The sequence below is a fragment of the Globicephala melas genome, chromosome 6, assembly GCF_963455315.2.
Source record: "Globicephala melas chromosome 6, mGloMel1.2, whole genome shotgun sequence".
Classification (NCBI taxonomy): Eukaryota; Metazoa; Chordata; class Mammalia; order Artiodactyla; family Delphinidae; genus Globicephala; species Globicephala melas.
The window spans coordinates 22201190-22220461 of NC_083319.1; the positions used below are offsets into that span (position 1 = coordinate 22201190).

At 36.3% G+C, this 19272-nt stretch overlaps 1 protein-coding gene and 1 pseudogene across 1 annotated transcript in view; both read left to right on the top strand.

Annotated features, from left to right (window-relative positions):
* SHOC1 (shortage in chiasmata 1) overlaps window positions 1–19272 on the top strand; it is a 91932-nt gene that overhangs the window by 18727 nt on the left and 53933 nt on the right. The window contains exons 5-11 of the mRNA XM_030859016.2: window positions 5513–5678; window positions 5883–5994; window positions 6924–7074; window positions 8028–8129; window positions 9235–9343; window positions 17227–17321; window positions 18059–18298. Coding sequence (XP_030714876.2) covers window positions 5513–5678; window positions 5883–5994; window positions 6924–7074; window positions 8028–8129; window positions 9235–9343; window positions 17227–17321; window positions 18059–18298 — 975 coding nt within the window. The remainder of the gene's footprint in view (window positions 1–5512; window positions 5679–5882; window positions 5995–6923; window positions 7075–8027; window positions 8130–9234; window positions 9344–17226; window positions 17322–18058; window positions 18299–19272) is intronic.
* LOC115854586 (heterogeneous nuclear ribonucleoprotein K pseudogene) lies at window positions 13239–14892 on the top strand (annotated as a pseudogene).

A 19272-nucleotide genomic window follows, 5' to 3' on the forward strand; every position in this document is an offset into this window, starting at 1 on the left:
CATATTATTTGTCAATAAATGTAACCATTTTTATGAATATCCTTTTAGACATCCCAGGAATATATAAATAAATACAAATTTTTAATTTTTAAAAATAGTACATGTACATAGTTTAGAGAGTCAAATAGTTATTCAATGTTTATAATAAAAAGCAGCAGCCCCCTAGCTTCATCAACCACCCACATGTATTTTAGCTTTATAGAGGTATAACTGACAAATAAAATTGTAATGTATTTAAAGTGTACAATGTAATGATTTGATATATGTATACATTATGAGAGGATTCCCACCATCAAGTTAATTAACACATCCATCACCTCACATATTTACCTTATTTTTTCTTCTCTTTTTTTTTGGTGGGAACACTTCAGTTCTACTCTCTTAGCAAATTTAAACGCTACAGTATTATCACCTATAATCACCATGTTATACATTAGATCCTCAGACCTTATTTACTTATAACTGCAAGTGTGTACCCTTTACCAACCTCTTTCTATTTCCCCCACACCCCAGTTCCAGACCCTGGCAACCACCATTCTACTCTCTGTTTCCATGAGTTTGGCTTTTTATTTTTTAATTAAAAAATTTTTTTAGATTCTGTATATAAGTGATACCATGTGGTAGTTTTGGTTGTTCTCTAACTTATTTCACTTAGCATAATGCCCTCCAGTTTCATTCATGTTGCAAATGGAAGGATTTCCTTTTTCAAGGCTGAACAATATTCCCTGTGTGTGTGCGTGTGTGTGTGTGTGTGTGTGTGTGTGTGTGTGTGTGTATCACATTTTCTTTACCCATTCATCTCTCAACAGACACTTAGGTTGTTGGCTATTGTGAATAATGCTGCAGTGAACGTGGGAAGACTCTCTTTGAGATAGTGATTTCATTAGACATCTGTTTCTCCCTTTACGACATTTATATCTTTTGTGGTATTACTATGCTGGCTAGGATCTCCAGTACATTGTTCAATAGAAGCAGTAATAGTTGCCATCCTTGTCTTGTTTGGATAGTAAAGGAAATACTTTGTTTCACCATTAAAAATGATATAAATATTATTTCAATGTTTACATCATTTTCAACGGCGAAACGTTAGAAAAACTTACATACTTTATTGGGTTGAGGAAGCTTCTTCTATTCCGAGTTTGCTAAGCTTTTGATCATGAATGAGGACTGAATTTTATCAGTCCTCATTCATTTAAAATTTTATTAATGAATTTTATGTTTTCCTACATCTTAAGTATATAGAATGTCCCTTTACTAAAAACTTATAATTCTATAATCTAAACAAAATTGTTTTACTATTGTGATCTTATTGTATATGCCTTATAGTATTTTTAAATGTTAACAGTATTTTGGAAACATTTCACCATATATTTAAGTTTTCTTCCAAATCATGGCTTTTAATTACTGCAGCTTTTAATCTTATTCATGTATTATAGATTTCCCAATTAATGTTGTTTTTAATTTAAAGTACGTTCCTAAATGTATTGTTGACCTGAAATAAATAGATTGCCAGATATTTCTCCTGCAAAGATGGGTTTATTTGGGATCAGCAGAGAATTACAATTCCAGGTCTGCAACCATGGTGAGCCACATGTAAGTCCTTGCCCAGCAACAGGGGAACTCTTTTATAGATGGGAAAAGGAAGTTGGGAGGGCTATAGTAAACAAAGAGTCTATGGCTTTTCATTGGCTGAGTCCTTGCCAGGAAAAAAGAGGCGTCTTCCTTCTGTTGGGCTCTGCTATCATAGCAGAGCATGAGAGCTTCCCCTGATCATCTCCCAATTCTATTTAATGAGGTTTCTGTTTCTTAATTTTTTGCATTATGTTTCCACTTCCAATTATTTCCTTAGAGTGAATTTCTGGAAATGAAATTATTGATGTAAGCATTTTTTGGCTATACGTCCACTAGCATGGTATGAGAATACCCTATTCATGCCAGCCTTATCATCATTACTATTGATGTTGTAATACATTTATCCAATGTGATGGGCAAAAAATTATATTTTTACTTGCATTTTTAAAATTACTGGTGTTTAGTGTTCATTTGCATATTTTTATGTTGTGAGATGATTCTCTTCTTTGTCTCTTTTTCTATTCTTATATTTTATCTTTATGTATCTTTATGTATCAAAGATATCAATAACCCCTAATAATTTGAACCTAACCAGTCCTGTCAGTGTTTCCTTTATGATTTCTTTCATTGTTTTTAATACTGAGAAAATTCTTCCTTGGATTAAATAAATATTTATTCATATTTTGTTTGAGGTTTTCTTCAAGATTTTAGCATATGTTTAAAAGTAAAAATAAAAAAATTTTTTCCTAAATGTTTTGGCAGTTTTCCCAATATTGTTTATGGAATACTCTTTCCTTTCCCCACTGATTAGAAATACCACTTACATCATATGCCAAATCCTCATCCACATTACTGTTTGTTTCTGGATTTTCTATTATGTTCTATTGATTTACCTATTACTGTGTCAGTATCATACAGTTTTAACTATTTAATACACTAGTGTAACATGTATTAATAGTCTCCTCATTTTTTTCCTAGTCTCACGTCTATATTCTTCCAGACTTACTTTGTAATCAGTTTTCCAAGTTCCAAGACAGACCACTTGAGATATCGAAATGTTATTGGTACCTTTTAGAATTTTTACCATAGTTAGTCTTTTTAGCCAGGAAAACGGTTTATCTTGCCTTTTCTTCAAGTTTATTGATTGATTGATTGATTGATAATGCTCCTCACTAACATTTTATGGTTTCCTCCATATACTTTCTGCACATTTTTGTTATGTTTATTCCTCAATATTTGCATATTTGTGGCCGTCATGAACGAGTTTTTCCGTTAATTTTTGACTAGGTTTATATATATATATTTGAAAACCATTGATTTTATAATTTTTTATCAGACACTTTAGTGAACTCAGTTGTTTCATTTCGTTATCTTGGGTTTTCTAAGTAGACAAAAGTATCTTGTGCAAAGAATAACCCTATCTTCTTTCCTGTCAGTAGACCTCTTTCCTTCTGCTTTTTTTCATAGTTAACTAGCCAAAATTTTGTTTCCTCATGACAATTTAACACTCCTCTACAATAGAGGAAAACAGTCTCCTCATATCTGTGTTGGTACATATACTAGTGGTAATAAGGTAAGAAATCCAGGGTATGCTGGATTTCGTAGAATATAAGGAAGTAACACCCCTAGTAAAACCTTTGATAGTTATAAAGAACATTAGTTGTGGTGTGATGCTGCCCTCAAGTGGCTCCAACAGAAAAAGGTGGTTACAATGTTCATTGCAGCTCTATTTACAATAGCCAGGACATGGAAGCAAGCTAAGTGTCCATCGACAGATGAATGGATAAAGATGTGGTGCATATATACAGTGGAGTATTACTCAGCCATAAAGAGAAATTGAGTTATTTGTAGTGAGGTGGATGGACCTAGAGTCTGTCATACAGAGTGAAATAAGTCAGAAAGAGAAAAACAAATACCATATGCTAACACATACATATGGAATCTAAAAAGAAAAAAAATGGTTCTGAAGAACCTAGGAGCAGGGCAGGAATAAAGACGCAGACGTAGAGGACGGACTTGAGGACACGGGGAGGGGGAAGGGTAAGCTGGGACAAAGTGAGAGAGTGGCATGTACATACATACACTACCAAATGTAAAATAGATAGCTAGTGGGAAGCAGCCACATAGCACAGGGAGATCAGCTCGGTGCTTTGTGTCTACCTAGAGGGGTAGGAAAGGGAGGGTGGGAGGGAGACACAAGAGGGAGGGGATATGGGGATATATGTATACGTATAGCTGATTCACTTTGTGATACAGCAGAAACTAACACACAGTTGTAAAGCAATTATACTCCAATAAAGATGTTAAAAAAAAAAAAGGTGGTTAGAAAACAAGACCTCATAACTGATATGAGGCATCCTCATGGACTCCCAGAAATACCAGGATGAGCCTGTAGGAAGGAAAGACGGCTAGAGGGGCTGTGTTTGAAAGTGGAAGGTGGAGATGGGGATATAAATGAATGCTGTTTGGGTTTTTACTGTTAACATGACTTCATTAGCACTTACGGAATGGATTTACGAACAAACCGTCTTTAAATCGTCTCAGCTAAACCCTGCTTAGACATGGACCTGATTTTGGATAGCTTTCTGCTGTGTATCATGCGTGGGAAGCTCTTGGCCACAGGATTGTCAAGAACTTAACAGGTTCCAATAAACAGATGAACAATCTCTTAGGAGGCTAGCTTACACAACAAGTTCTCTTTTGGTATTTTAAGTTAGCACTAGGCAAAGAGATGGTCCCTGCCTCTCTACTCTACACCACATATTTATTAAGCACATGTATACCAGTGATGTAACTGGTCATGGGAGACATCACTTCATGCTATCCTTCTCTCATACCATTCTAAAATTACTTAACTGAAAGGCCACTGCCCAAAACAAGAGACCATTGCTTCCCCTTCAAGGTGGCTTTCGCTTTGGGGAGCTTGGTTTTCTGAGTAGTTCCTCATCTGAGTTTATATTTTCCTCTTTCTTTTTCCACTCAGAGATTATTGAGGAATGGGAGTAGGTTTTATGTTCTCTCCTGGGCCTAGAAACTGCTAAAGCACTGACACTGTTAGCTAAGATTCTAAAGTGGCCCAAACATGATAGGGTGGGGATAGAGAGGAGAAAGCTTTTCCAACAATTAACTGTTAGCAGTCGTGTTTCCTAATATGCAAGCTGTGTCACACTTCTCTAGTAGATACTTCACTACACAGCTTCCATTGTAATTAATTTTATAACAAACATGTTTGAACAACCTTAGCGTGCTAGAATCAGAGTTGGCCTCATTTATAGGCTTTTTAGACCATCTCCATTCCCTACATGTCAGTCTCTGGGGATGAATTGGAGACCTTAAGAGATAAAATCTTACAGAGAAGAAAACACTAGGGTCAGCAGAAGTCAAATGCTTTTATTTCTTTACAATCTTGCTGAGGCTAACCCTGGCTGTTTTGAGGCATAAGACCACAAGATGTTTTCCTCCATTGATTACATTAATTTTGTTGGAAAAAAATATGAGCCTTTACAACTCTTTCAGGACATTTGGTTACTACTCAGTGTACTAAATAATGTTACATTTTATTGAGCTTCTGCCTGTATACCAGTACTATGCTACATGATTTATTTGCACGGTACAGTGAGGAACTAGAGAATTTAAAATGTGTTTGACTATTATGTATAAAATAAGCTATAACAATATATTATACAACACAGGGAATATAGCCAATATTTTATAATAACTATAGAGTATAACCTTTAAAAATTATGAACCACTATATTGTACACCTGTAACTTATATAATATTGTACATCATCTATACTTTAAATAAATAAATAAATAAATTTTTAAAATGCGTTTGAAAACCCCGACTGTATCAATGGCTGACTACAGTAACTATCTAGATCCTTTTGTATAACTTTTAGATTTCTTCTTCTTCCTTTATATTTCTTATTTATTTTCAGATTTGTATATTGATGATGAAGAAATAATTTTTGTAAATAATTTGATGACCTATAGAAGTCAGCTACCAACTTCGCATACTCTGTTGAGTAGGCTAAAACTATTTTTGGTAAAGGATCCCCTGTTGGATTTCAAAGGACAGATGTTCACAGAAGCTGATTTTCTCAGGTACTTAGTTGCCCAGTGTTGTGAATATTTTTAAGAGAAGAAAATATTCTTTGTATGCTCACAAGTCTAGATGTTATCAATCATAGTATTTTATCATTGTTTACCTCAACTCTAATTTTAATCACTATGTATTTTGATTAACTACATTTGGTATGTACCTTGCTTTTAGTAAACACTAATTTAATGTTTTATTTTTTTGTTAAGGGAGTGTTTCTCTTTTCAAGGAGATATGAAAGGTTTTGTGGAAGATTTTTACATGGATAAAGAGAACTTTTGTCAGGAGAAGCTAGAAGATACAGTAGGTTTAAATGAAGCTGTAATATTTGCTTTCAGTAATTTTTAAATAAAAGTTAGTAAATCACACTTTTACAAGATGTAGTAATATACATTGGCCATTTACTATTGTCAAGTTAAAAAGACTTGATAACGGATTGAGCGTGTATCAATTAAAGAGTCAAATTTACTTCAGAGACAGTGGTCTAAACCTTGGCTACACATTGGAAGTACTTGATAAATTTTAATAAAATTCTGAAGCCTGGATCCTACTCAGATATATTCTAATTTAATTGGTCTGGTGTACAGCCCAGATATAGGGAATTGTTTTGTAATTTTAATCAATATACCTGGTATGGGACATTAAATGGTCATATACATATTGGTCTTAAGGCATTTAAAGGTTTTTTTTCTTTTTACTAAAAACTTTAACACACATGGTAAAAAAATTAATTCACCTATTAGCCCCTTTTCTCCAGTCTCCCTCTTCCTCCCCTGTTAATTCTGAGAGTTATGCACATACAGTCTCACTTGTTGAAGAATCCAGTTCTGTAGGAATGAAAGAGAAATAAATTCTGTGGAATGCAGTAAAGATCCATTCCATTCCATCTGCTCTTTTTACTTCTCCATTCACCAGCTCTCATTTGCTGCAGTGATTGTTTTTAATTTAGAATTTTGAAAATTTGTTATTAACATGAAAGAAGATACTTCTGCATCTAGGGATATTGTATGTCACTAATGTAATCGGTGGCCATGAAGGATATTACTCAGAGAGAACATTGCTTGTAATATATTTTTTTGGCTGCTACACTTACTTTTTAAATAAAATGTATGCAGAGCATTAAAGTTTTTGAGTGTGGGTTTAGTTTAAAATTTGGTACACCAATTAAGCAAATGTATCTATTTATGAACTCAGAAATATTTATTTGGAAAACCTCACTAAAAACTAGTTTTACCTATATGTTATTTCAGGCATCAGTTTTTCCTGAGTGTGAATTCTTAATATCTGCAAGCCTCAAACAAGAAGTTGATATTCCATCACTCTCAGAACTGAAGGAGTCATTAAACTTAATGCCAGAAATGATAAATTATGTAGATGAAAATGAAAAGCTTTTCAGAAGAGGTGAGAGTTAAATTTAAAATCTATTACTTGTTAGAACTACTTAATAATGTTTGTTATAAAAATTCTTGTTCATTAAACTTTTTTCTGAACCTTCAGATTTTTTAAGTGTCCCGTAAATTTGCACAACGAAATCTCAAAATTATTATTGATAAGACACTTTTCTCATTGTCTCCTCTTTATACACTTGCAAGCTTAAAATGTCTCTGAAATTAATTTAACATTTCAAGATAATTATAAAAATAGAGCTAAAACACGTATGACTGTATTAATTTTTTTGAGTTATTTTCTTATACATAGTGACAAAGCACTAACAACTTCTATGCTGACTTTAGAAGCTCAGAGTAAGGTTATGATTCATGGAATCAGATGACTGGGAGAGTCATAACCTAGAATTTAGATGGTTTCTTCCCGGTTAAACTAGTAAATATTGTCGAAGTCTTTTAATATAATTTGAGCCCAAATGTTTAACTGTCCTCTCATACATTCCAGTTGAAATAATCGAAGATAAATAACATTAGGGAGGAGTGAAGGGGGATTTGTGATATCCATTGAGAATAGGGATGCTTGCCATCAACAGACTTGAAGGAATTCTTGCAGACAAGAGTAAATCAGGGGATTACTGATGAGCCTACAAGTCAAGCAAGGTAATGAAAAGCCAACCTAAGTAAATAGATCAAATTTATACCAGAACTTGAAAGTCTAGCAGAGCTCAAAACTGCAGGTGGCCCATGGGCTTGTTAGAAGGACACAAATCTATGCATGGTAATGGAAAAGGACAGGTGAATGTACTGAATGACTGTGGTGCTACACTCCCTGCCTTCACTTGGCCCTGATGGTGTACTAAATGACTCCTCAGAATCATTGCCACTGAAGAATGAACAAGACTACAGAAAAACTAATATCATAGTACTTTTGCTGGTAGTAGGCTTTTTCCTTTTTTTTTTTTTCCCCAGATCTTACTATCAAGCATGGAATTTACATTGAGGATATAAAATGCAGCTCCACAGAAATTTTGGCCATTCAAAGTCAATGTGAATCAGAGTACAAGGAACCAGGTAGAAATTTTGAATAAATCATGAAGCTTATCAGGGGATACCTATATATGATGTAAAAGTACAATACATTCACATATAAAGTCTACTATGAGACAGTTTTCATGTTTAAAATTTGATTATTGCAAGCCAAGTTGTTCTTTTATCTACCCCTTTACATTTGTTACTATCATTAACATCCTAGCATCAAAAGAGGAGATTTACAAAGATTGAGGAAGAGGAATGGAGGAAATAGCATTAATATTAAAAATAGAAATCTTGTAATTTTATAGCTCAGTTAAAAAGAACTTTATATTTTACCTCAGTATTAGCAGTCTTGCTGACCCTTGTTATACTTTTGTAAATTTAACTTTTTAATCCCCAAAGCAATCCCATCATTATTGTTACTATCACTATCCTACCAAATTTGGAATCTCAGAATCATCTCTTGTTCCAGTGTAATGCCAGATTGTATTGCTCCCTAACTATGTTGATGATGCTGTTATTTAGTTACATTTATATCTGATCATGTTAATCATCTATTTGGAAGTATACTGCTTTATTTATGAAAGTGACAGAAACACACTGACTACTTATGATAAATGAGGATTCGTTTTTCAAGCCCACCCTATAAAAGATATAACTCTGTGCTAGGCCACCTAGACTCCATACTTTGTAAGGTAAAAAATTACTGTCTATTAATACTATTTGTTTAACATCACCAGTATTTAGTATGGAGATAAAAATAGTACTACCTCTTAAGTACTGACAACAATAGTACTACCTCTTAAGTACTGACAACATAAGTTGTCAGAATTGTAAACATTATTACACATAAAGTCTTAGAATTTATCTTATATAGTAAACAATAAAGTTTAGTTGCCAATGTATTTTTTAAAAATCACTAGTATATAGTTGAGACACCATGTGGTATATGTGTAATCCTTTATATAGATGGAAATTTAAAACTGTTATTTTGTGTTTCAAACAACCCAAATTTCTTTTGATTGAAAATTTCTGTTGTAACACAATGATCAAACATAATAGTTGCTTACAAAAAGTTATGAATTATACATAATTTTATTCAATGTTTATGTAACATGATTTTTTTAATTTTTATATATTCTAGTAGAGTTAGAAATGCCATTAACTCGTCTACACCTAACAAACCAACATTCTTCAGTGAATTCATTATGTGCAGAACTTCAGAAATTTCCATCTTCTCCTGCTTGTAAAATGTAAGTAAAGATTAAATCTAGAACTCAAATTGCAATTCAGAAGAAGCAATCTTTAATTAAATCTCTCCATGTAAAGTCAATTTCCCAGATAGCTCTGTGAAAAAGAATGTAAGAGATTAAATGGTGTTCATAGTAAGCAACTGAAGGGAATATATGAATATATATGTACATAATTGTTTTTATATGCATAGAATATCTTTAGAAGGGCACACAAAAATCAGGTACTGTTGGTTGAGCCCAGAAGGAAACTGGGTAACCTGGCAATATAGGAGGTAGTAAGTGATCAAGCTAGGCTCTTTTATACTTTTAGTATTTCGAATGTGAATATATTACCATTAAATATAAACAACTTAAAAATTTTAATTTTAAATTTAAAATTTAAATAATCTGCTTAGAACATTGCCAGTGGATGCTTACCAATGACACTGCCTCTATTGTCACTCACTACCATGAAATACAGTGTAGCAGTATATAGGTTTGTTAGGGCTGCCATAACAAATACCATAGACTGGCTGGCTTAAACAACAGAAACTTATTTCTTCACAGTCTAGAGGCTGGAAGTCCAAGATCAAGGTATCAGCAGGATTGGATTCTTTCTGAGGCCTCTCTCCTTGGCTTGTAGATAGCTGTCTTCTCCCTTTGTCTTTTTTTTTTTTTTAAACTTGCTTTTTAATTAATTAATTTATTTATTTTTGGCTGTGTTGGGTCTTCGTTTCTGTGCGAGGGCTTTCTCTAGGTTGCAGCAAGCAGGGGCCACTCTTCATTGTGGTGCGCGGGCCTCACTATCGCGACTTCTCTTGTGGAGCACGGGCTCTAGGCTCACAGGCTTCAGTAGTTGTGGCGCACGGTCTTAGTTGCTCCGTAGCATGTGGGATCTGCCCGGACCAGGGCTTGAACCCGTGTACCCTGCATTGGCAGGCAGATTCTCAACCACTGCGCCACCAGGGAAGCCCCTCCCTTTGTCTTCATGTGGTCTTTCCTCCATGCACGTCAATGTCCTAATCCCCTCTTCTTAAAAGGATACCAGTTATTTGGATTAGAGCCCACCCTAATCACCCCGTTTTAACTTAATTACCTCTTTAAAGGCCCTAGCTCCAAATACAGTCATTCTAAGGTACAGAGAGTTAGGGCTTCAACATATGAATTTTGGAGAGGACAAATTCAGCCCATAATAAGTAGTTAAGAGCCCTGAACTAGAGCCAGATTGCCTGGCTGTATCATTAACTCTCTGTGATCTTCATTGCCCTGTGCCTCAGTTTCCTTATCTGTAATATTGGGATAATAATTGTACATACCTCATAGGGTTGTTTTGGGGTCTTCCAAAAGATTTGTCATACCTCTCTGACCAGGAAGAGCCAAGGATAACAGAGCAGTGTGTTCAGTGGTTGAACAATAGATTTGGCTTTCAACTTACTTCCCTAGGAGTACCAGAGATCACATCCCCTCTCTAACAGAGGACATCCACTGACCTTCTTTACCTGTATCAATGTGGTACTGGTGTTGGGGAAACCAGATACGTAGAACCAAATACTGAGCCACAAATCTGTTCAGTACAGCCCAGGATGGTCTGTAATCTTCTCAGAATTTATACTGCAGGGTTAGATCATTGTATTCTAGTTTGAGCCAAAGTTGCATAGCTTAATAGCCCAGCATCTTTGTCCTCTGAGTCTGAGATAGCTTTGACTGCTATCTTATACCATACAGCATACCTGTAATTTAATGTTTTTTATGTTAGATTAGTCTGCCATCCTGGAATAAAGTCACCTCATTCCCCTACTTCTTATGCTAGTTACACAACTAAGAACATAACCAGTACAACCCCCTTTATCCCCACTGTAATCCTGGAACTTAGTATGTCCTAAAATAACACATTTTAAGGAAAATTACAGGAACATCTCCAAGTCTCTAATAAATTATTCCCAGAGTGGACACTGTGTGCTGGGTTTTGAGTTCTTAGCTGTGATTGGCTGATCTGCCAGAGGAGAATGCTCTTGGATTACTGGAAGCGACTGGAGCATCTCATCACTAGCTGCTCAGGCTTCTATTAATGGTCTCAGGAAGGTGTCACAGCATAAGATGGAGGAGCCTGACTTTGAGGGCCCCAATTATCTTCATCTTCTGGCAAAGAGGTATTTCCTTTGGGGGGTAAATTTGTGCTATACAGAACTCTACCATGAACTAGAACTGCCCATATCAGATATGAACTCTAAAAAAATAGCATGGGATGAGTACAGAAACTATCTATAATTGGTTTAAATATTTTTAATCCCTTTGTTAAGGTGCAAGGCGTTTATTTGCAGGACGTGTACTTCTTTTTTTGTGTGCTCTTTTACTCTTGTTTTTACTCCATATACCCTAATCCATCTGTTAAGGCAGATTGGCAGTTAGAAACAAAAACTAGCTGAAATTAGTATAATCTTGAATTTCAATCTGATATTGAAAGTATTTACTTAAACTGCAGTAAACTCTTTAATCACACAAGTCATATACCTACTTATTGTTATAATTCAAATATCTAATGAGAATTTATGAAACTTGTCTTATCTGTGTATTATGATTTGCCAAAGTTAGAACAAAAAGACTTTTTTTTGGTGTTTTAAATAGCAGTGTTATTTTATTTTATTTTATTTTTTAACATCTTCGTTGGAGTATAATTGCTTTACAATGATGTGTTAGTTTCTGCTTTATAACAAAGTGAATCAGCTATACATATACATATATCCCCATATCTCTTCCCTCTTGCTTCTCCCTCACTCCCACCCTCCTTATCCCATCCCTCTAGGTGGTCACAAAGTACCGAGCTGATCTCCCTGTGCTATGCGGCCGCTTCCCACTAGCTATCGGTTTTACATTTGGTAGTGTATATATGTACATGTGTAGAGAAAAGGGAACCCTCTTGCACTGTTGGTGGGAATATAAATTGATACAGCCACTATGGAGAACATTATGGAGGTTCCTTAAAAAACTAAAAATAGAACTACCATACGACCCAGCAATCCCACTACTGGGCATATACCCTGAGAAAACCATAATTCAAAAAGAGTCATGTCTATTTACAATGGCCAGGACATGGAAGCAACCTAAGTGTCCATCAACAGATGAATGGATAAAGAAGATGTGGCATATATATACAATGGAATATTACTCAGCCATAAAAAAAACGAAACTGAGTTATTTGTAATGAGGTGGATAGACCTAGAGACTGTCATACGGAGTGAAGTAAGTCAGAAAGAGAAAGACAAATACCGTATGCTAACACATATATATGGAATCTAAAAAAAAAAATGGTCATGAAGAACCTAGGGGCAAGATGAGAATAAGGACGCAGACCTACTAGAGAATGGACTTGAGGGTACGGGGAGGGGGAAGGGTAAGCTGCGACAAAGTGAGAGAGTGGCATGGACATATATACACTACCAAATGTAAAATAGATAGCTAGTGGGAAGCAGCCGCATAGCACAGGGAGATCAGCTCGGTGCTTTGTGACCACCTACAGGGGTGGGATAGGGAGGGTGGGAGGGAGGGATATGGGGACATATGTATAACTGATTCACTTTGTTATAAAGCAGAAACTAACACACTATTGTAAAGCAATCATACTCCAATAAAGATGTTTAAAAAAAAAAAGAGAGTCATGTACCACAATGTTCATTGCAGCACTATTTACAATAGCCAGGACATGGAAGCAACATGTGTCCATTGACAGATGAATGGATAAAGAAGATGTGGCATATATATATACAATGGAATATTACTCAGCCATAAAAAGAAACGAACAAAAAGACTTCTAACACTCGTTCAAAGCGTTACACTCGTTCAAAGCGTTACGCTTCTTAAAACCCTACACTCGTTCTCTGTCTAGCTGTGACCGGCTGAGGCAGCATAGGGACGGCATAGGGACAGTAGCCTTGCCTGGCTACTGCAGCACTAGGGTGTCAGTTGGTCCCGCCCAGAACACTTCATTTCTGCCCTGCAAGGATATATTTAATAACTGATTGTTGTGTCCCTTTAATACAAGAAAATGGAAACTGAACAGCCAGAGGAAACCTTTCCCAACACCGGAACCAATGGCGAATTTGGTAAACGCCCTGCTGAAGATATGGAAGATGAACAAGCTTTTAAAAGATCTAGAAACACTGATGAGAGGGTTGAATTACGCATTCTGCTTCAGAGCAAGAATCCTGGGGAAGTGATTGGAAAAGGAGGCAAGAATATTAAGGCTCTCCGTACAGACTACAATGCCAGTGTTTCAGTCCCAGACAGCACTGGCCCCAAGTGCATATTGAGTATCAGTGCTGATATTGAAACAATTGGAGAAATTCTGAAGAAAATCATCCCTACCTTGGAAGAGGGCCTGCAGTTGCCATCACCCACTGCAACCAGCCAGCTCCCGCTCGAATCTGATGCTGTGTAATGCTTAAATTACCAACACTATAAAGGAAGTGACTTTGACTGCGAATTGAGACTGTTGATCCATCAGAGTCTGGCTGGAGGAATTATTGAGGTCAAAGGTGCTAAAATCAAAGAACTTCGAGAGAACACTCAGACAACAATCAAGCTTTTCCAGGAATGTTGTCCTCATTCCACTGACAGAGTCGTTCTTATTGGAGGAAAACCTGATATGGTTGTAGAGTGCATAAAGATCATCCTTGATCTTATATCAGAGTCTCCCATCAAAGGACGTGCTCAGCCTTATGATCCCAATTTTTACAATGAAACCTATGATTATGATGGTTTTACAATGATGTTTGATGACCGCTGTGGATGTCCCGTGGGTTTCCCATGTGGGGAAAAGGTGGTTTTGACAGAATACCTCCTGGTCAGTGTGGGCATCCCATGCCTCCATCCAGAAGAGATGATGATGATAGGAGCCCTCGCCGAGGACCTCCTCCACCTCCTCCTGGACGAGGGGGCCCAGGTGGTGGCAGAGCTCAGAATCTTCTTCTTCCTCCACCACCACCACCTGGAGAAGGAGATCTAATGGCCTATGACAGAAGAGGGAGACCTGGAGACCGTTATGATGGCGTGGTTGGTTTCAGTGCTGATGAAACCTGGGACTCTGCAGTAGATACATGGAGCCCGTCAGAGTGGCAGATGGCTTATGAACCACAAGGTGGCTCTGGATGTGATTATTCCTATGCTGGGGGTCGTGGCTCATATGGTGATCTTGGTGGACCTATTATAACTACACAAGTAACTGTTCCCAAAGATCTGGCTGGATCTGTTATTGGCAAAGGTAGTCAGTGGATTAAACAAACCCATCATGAGTCAGGAGCTTCGATCAAAATTGATGAGCCTTTAGAAGCGTCCGAAGATCAGATCATTACCATTACAGGAACACGGGACCAGATACAGAATGCACAGTATTTGCTGCAGAACAGTGTGAAGCAGTATTCTGGAAAGTTTTTCTAAGATTAGTGAAGAACTGAAGGAGTCCTGCATCTTTTTTTTTATCTGCTTTTGTTTAAAAAGCCAACATTCCTCTGCTTCATAGGTGTTCTGCATTTGAGGTGTAGTGAAATCTTTGCTGTTCACCAGATGTAATGTTTCAGTTCCTTACAAACGGATGGGGGGTGGGGGAGGGTGTGCAAAAACCCTGAAATTTTGAAACAGCAGCAGAGTGAGTGAATTTTAAATTTTGCTTGTTGGTGGTGGTTTAAAAAAAAATCCCCCCATGTAATTATTGCGAACACTTTGCTTTGTGGTCACTGTAACATTTGCGGGGTGGGACAGGGAGGAAATAGTCCACATGTCCCTGGCATCTAGTCAGAGCAGTGTGCAGAATGTAATGCTCTTTTGTAAGACACGTTTTATGATTTTTAAAATAAATTTAGTGAACCTAAAAAATAAATAAATAGATTAGCCAAAGGTTCCAGGGCCATTTGAAACAACTTAAAGGAATTGTCTCATCACTGGCGAAATGTAAATAGTTTCCATTGGTTCATGAATACAAAAACTTAAAAATCCCTATTTAAAAAATAGATTTACACCTCAACTGTGAAACTAAAAACAAAGAGAAAAAGTGTTTTAAAAAAAACAGAAAGGAAAAATAATATGTAATGTTATTATACTCTTAATTTGCTTTTATGGCCCTAATTACTTTTATTTCAGAACACAACATTTTGGCTGGAGGTATGCCCAGTTAACAAATATTCTGAGTTCCTGCTACATGTAAAACTCTATGCTAGATTTTATGGTGCTAAAAAGAAAAGTCTGTGTGGCATTACGTCTTTATTTCCACACTGATTACTGAATCGTGAATATATTTCTATACATGAACAAAGAAGATATCAAATTCAGACATATCTTCAAAAAGCTCCATTAAGAATGAGAATAGGGACTTCTCTGGCGGTCCAGTGGGTAAGACTCCACGCTTCCACTGCAAGGGGCACGGATTCCATCCCTGGTTGGAGAGCTAAGATAGCTTTATGCTACGCAGTGCAGCCAAAAAAAAAGGAATGAGAATATTTGTCTATATTATTGTCTTCTGCTGAACATGGCTTGCCTAAATATTTTCTCTTCCTTTCACTTTAAAATAATCGCCTACAATATGAGGTGTCTAGTTGTCAAAGAGACCTTGGTAAGGTTGAAGAATTGTCTAGATTCTCAAATATTGCCACCACATGCCAGATTTTTTGATTATGTGGGTAAATTGGATGGTTTAGACGTAAGACTTAGTTGTCTGCTACTACTCAGAACTGTCAATTTAACTAGCAGTACCTACAATTAGCATGCTCATGTATGCTCCATATGAACAGAGAAACAAAATACAATTCTCACTTAGGAGGGAGTGGGAGGTTTGGGGCATAGATTAAAGGGTTCGTGAATTAATGGTCTCTTCCCTACCAAGGCTAATAACTTCATACCTACTAATAAGCAGTATTTACTGATTTACACTGCTCGTCGTACATACTTCCTTCTCTCCTCAGCACCCAAAACACACAAACAGACAGACATCACTCACTCACACACAAGACTGAAGGACTTGAACTAAACTTTAGGACCTGTCACTTCCTGAGAAGATAGAGCAGACAGAACTTTTTCATAGTTCTGATCCTCAGCCAGTAGAAGCTCCAGAAATTCTGTTTAGAATGGACTTGGTGGGGACAGCGATTTTATAAAAATTTGTGTTGAAGCTACCATTTTGTATGGTAAGCAAGATAATTTTATGTAAATCGCATTTTTATTTTGGGTGGCTTATAGTGTTGGTGCTAGCATGTTTTATGGAAGGAAATGCTAAAACCCTCCCAAGTCAGCCCCCTCTGGCTCCAGCTTCCACTGAAGGAAATGGAAGGAAGTAGAAGTAAGTTACAGGAAAGCAGGAGCAGTTAGGGAGCTGACAAACTGACAAACCTTCCTAGGGTAGGAGGAAGTAAGCATTTGAAGTTTGGTCTATGGAACTCTCTACTTCAGTTTACACATTTATAAAATAGAGTTCATTTTTTTAAAATAAATTTATTTATTTTATTTTTGGCTGCATTGGGTCTTTGTTGCTGCACGTGGGCTTTCTCTGGTTGTGATGAGCGGGGGCTACTCCTCATCGCGGTGCGTGGGCTTCTCATTGCGGTGGTTCTCTTGTTGCGGAGCACAGCCTCTAGGCGCGCAGGCTTCAGTAGTTGTGGCGCGTGGGCTCAGTAGTTGTGGCATATGGACTTAGTTGCTCCGCGGCATGTGGGATCTTCCCGGACCAGGGCTGGAATCCGTGTCCCCTGCATTGGCAGGCGGATTCTTAACCACTGCGCCACTAGGGAAGCCCTAAAATAGAGTTCATTTTTGACATGCTTTTGAGTGTAGAAAATACTTAGAAAAATACTTTTCTTGAAATTTTATTATGCAAAAAGACAATATAATTAATAAATTAAACTTTAACTCTTCTTTTTCAGTAGTTTGCTTATTGCTGAAGAATCAGCTAACAAATACTGTATGGTGTGGCAATCAGAAAGCTGCAGAAGCTCTTTGAATCCATTTTTGTTTAGAGGTAAAGGTTAATTGATTTTGAATGCTAAATAGAAAGTATAGATAAAAGGTACAATCAGTAGAAATGTATTGTCAGTATTATTATTATTATTATTGAAAATACTGTCATTATAAAAGGCACCATTCCAAAATTAGGATTTCAAAATTTATAATCCTAATTTTGGGTTGAGGCTTGTAATGCAGTTAATAATATTAAGTAGTTGTGCTACTTCAGTTCCTCCACACAATATTCTGTGTCCCTACTTAGGCTAAAAAGTAATGAAGCAGAGGGTTCTGTGTCAAAATATTTAAAATGATAGTCATCATAAAAATCTGATAAAATATATCATCTTGTTTAGGCTCATTATAATGAATTGGAATTTCTGATTTAATAAATCTTACGTTAACTCTTCAAAATATTGTCGAATGTATTAATTTAGTAATTACTAAAATGGTCAAACAAAATAATAGTTCCATCTCCTACTAAATAGTAGAATAATTTTAACTTCATGATATTTCCGTAAGTTGAAATAAACCTTTATGTAACTTCTATTGCTATAATATTTTGGACTTTTACAAATATTAGCATCTTGAAGATGAAATACTAGACATAACTTTATTTTAGTTTTTTTCTAATTTGTAAAAATCTATTTTGTAAGAAATTTCCAGTGTGGTTCTGTTTATTGTGTTTTTTTTATCTTTTTTGCCCTGTGGACTGTTTCTCACTATTTGTTTTTTGGTTTGTTGTGGTTTTTTAAGTGCCAAGAACTGGAGAGCCCAACAGTCTATATTCAGTTGTAGATTTTAAAAAGATATTTTCTATTGAAGGAGAAAGCCTTGTGGTTAATCCTGAAAATGCAGAGTGGTGGAAACAAGCAGGACTAAATCTGATAATGACAGAAACTTTGGAACATCTAAGTACATATCTGTATCATAATCTATCTTCTGATGATAGTAAACTGGAGACATTTTTGCCTACCAATGTGCTTCAATTAAAATGTAAGTATGTAATAGTAAATATCACTTGTGTAAACATTTTCAGAATGAGATGTTAGATACTGGCTTTCCGCTAGGTTATTGGGAAAATAAAACTAAATTCCAACATTAAATATAGCTCTGGCTCCGCCAGAATTTATAACTTCGACCTTCACTAAGCCTCATTTTCTTCCTTGAAAAAATGAGGAAGTTTGACTAGCTAATCATTAAATCTCTTTCTGTCCTAAAATTCTATAGTCTCAGCTTTAAATGTCTAGCCATTTTCAATTAGTGTCTTTGTTTTCTTTTATAAATGATTAATTTCTAGCCCATTTTCTGTTTACATTAGCCTAGATACAAACCAGCACTGTTATTTTTCAGCCTGACAGCTGAGCTTTAAGTGTTCAATCATATCTAGTAATCTCTCTTCAACAATAGAAAATCTTCCTTTGTTACCAAAAAGTTTACTTATTAAGGGTTTTTTACTTGTATAATTTAAGAAGACAAAAATGTCTTTTGAGTTAATTTTTTTTCTTCTTCTAGGAACTTTATGTTCTCCCAAGTTCTTTGAGCATATTTATGATTATTACCTTGAACTCTTTATTGGGTAGGTTGCTTATCTTCACTTCACTTAGTTCTTCTTCTGGGGTTTTATCTTGTTCCTTCATTTGGAGCATAGTCCTCTGTCCCCTCATTTTGCCTGATTCACAGTTTTTATTTCTATATGCGTGATAGGTTGGGTATGTTTCCCAGTCTTGTAGAAGTGGTCTTTTGTAGGAGATGTCGTATGTGTCCCAGCAGCACACTCCCCTCTGGCCACCAGAGCTATATGCACTAGGGGTGCCTCTTATGTGGGCTGTCTAGGCACTTCTGTTGTGGCAGACTGACTAATGTGAGTGGTCTGATAGGCGTGGCTGGCCCCTTGTCCAGTTGGTTGCCAAGCCCTGCCCTTGTGTGGAGGCTGCGGGCTACTAGTGGGCGGGCCTGGGTCACAAGGT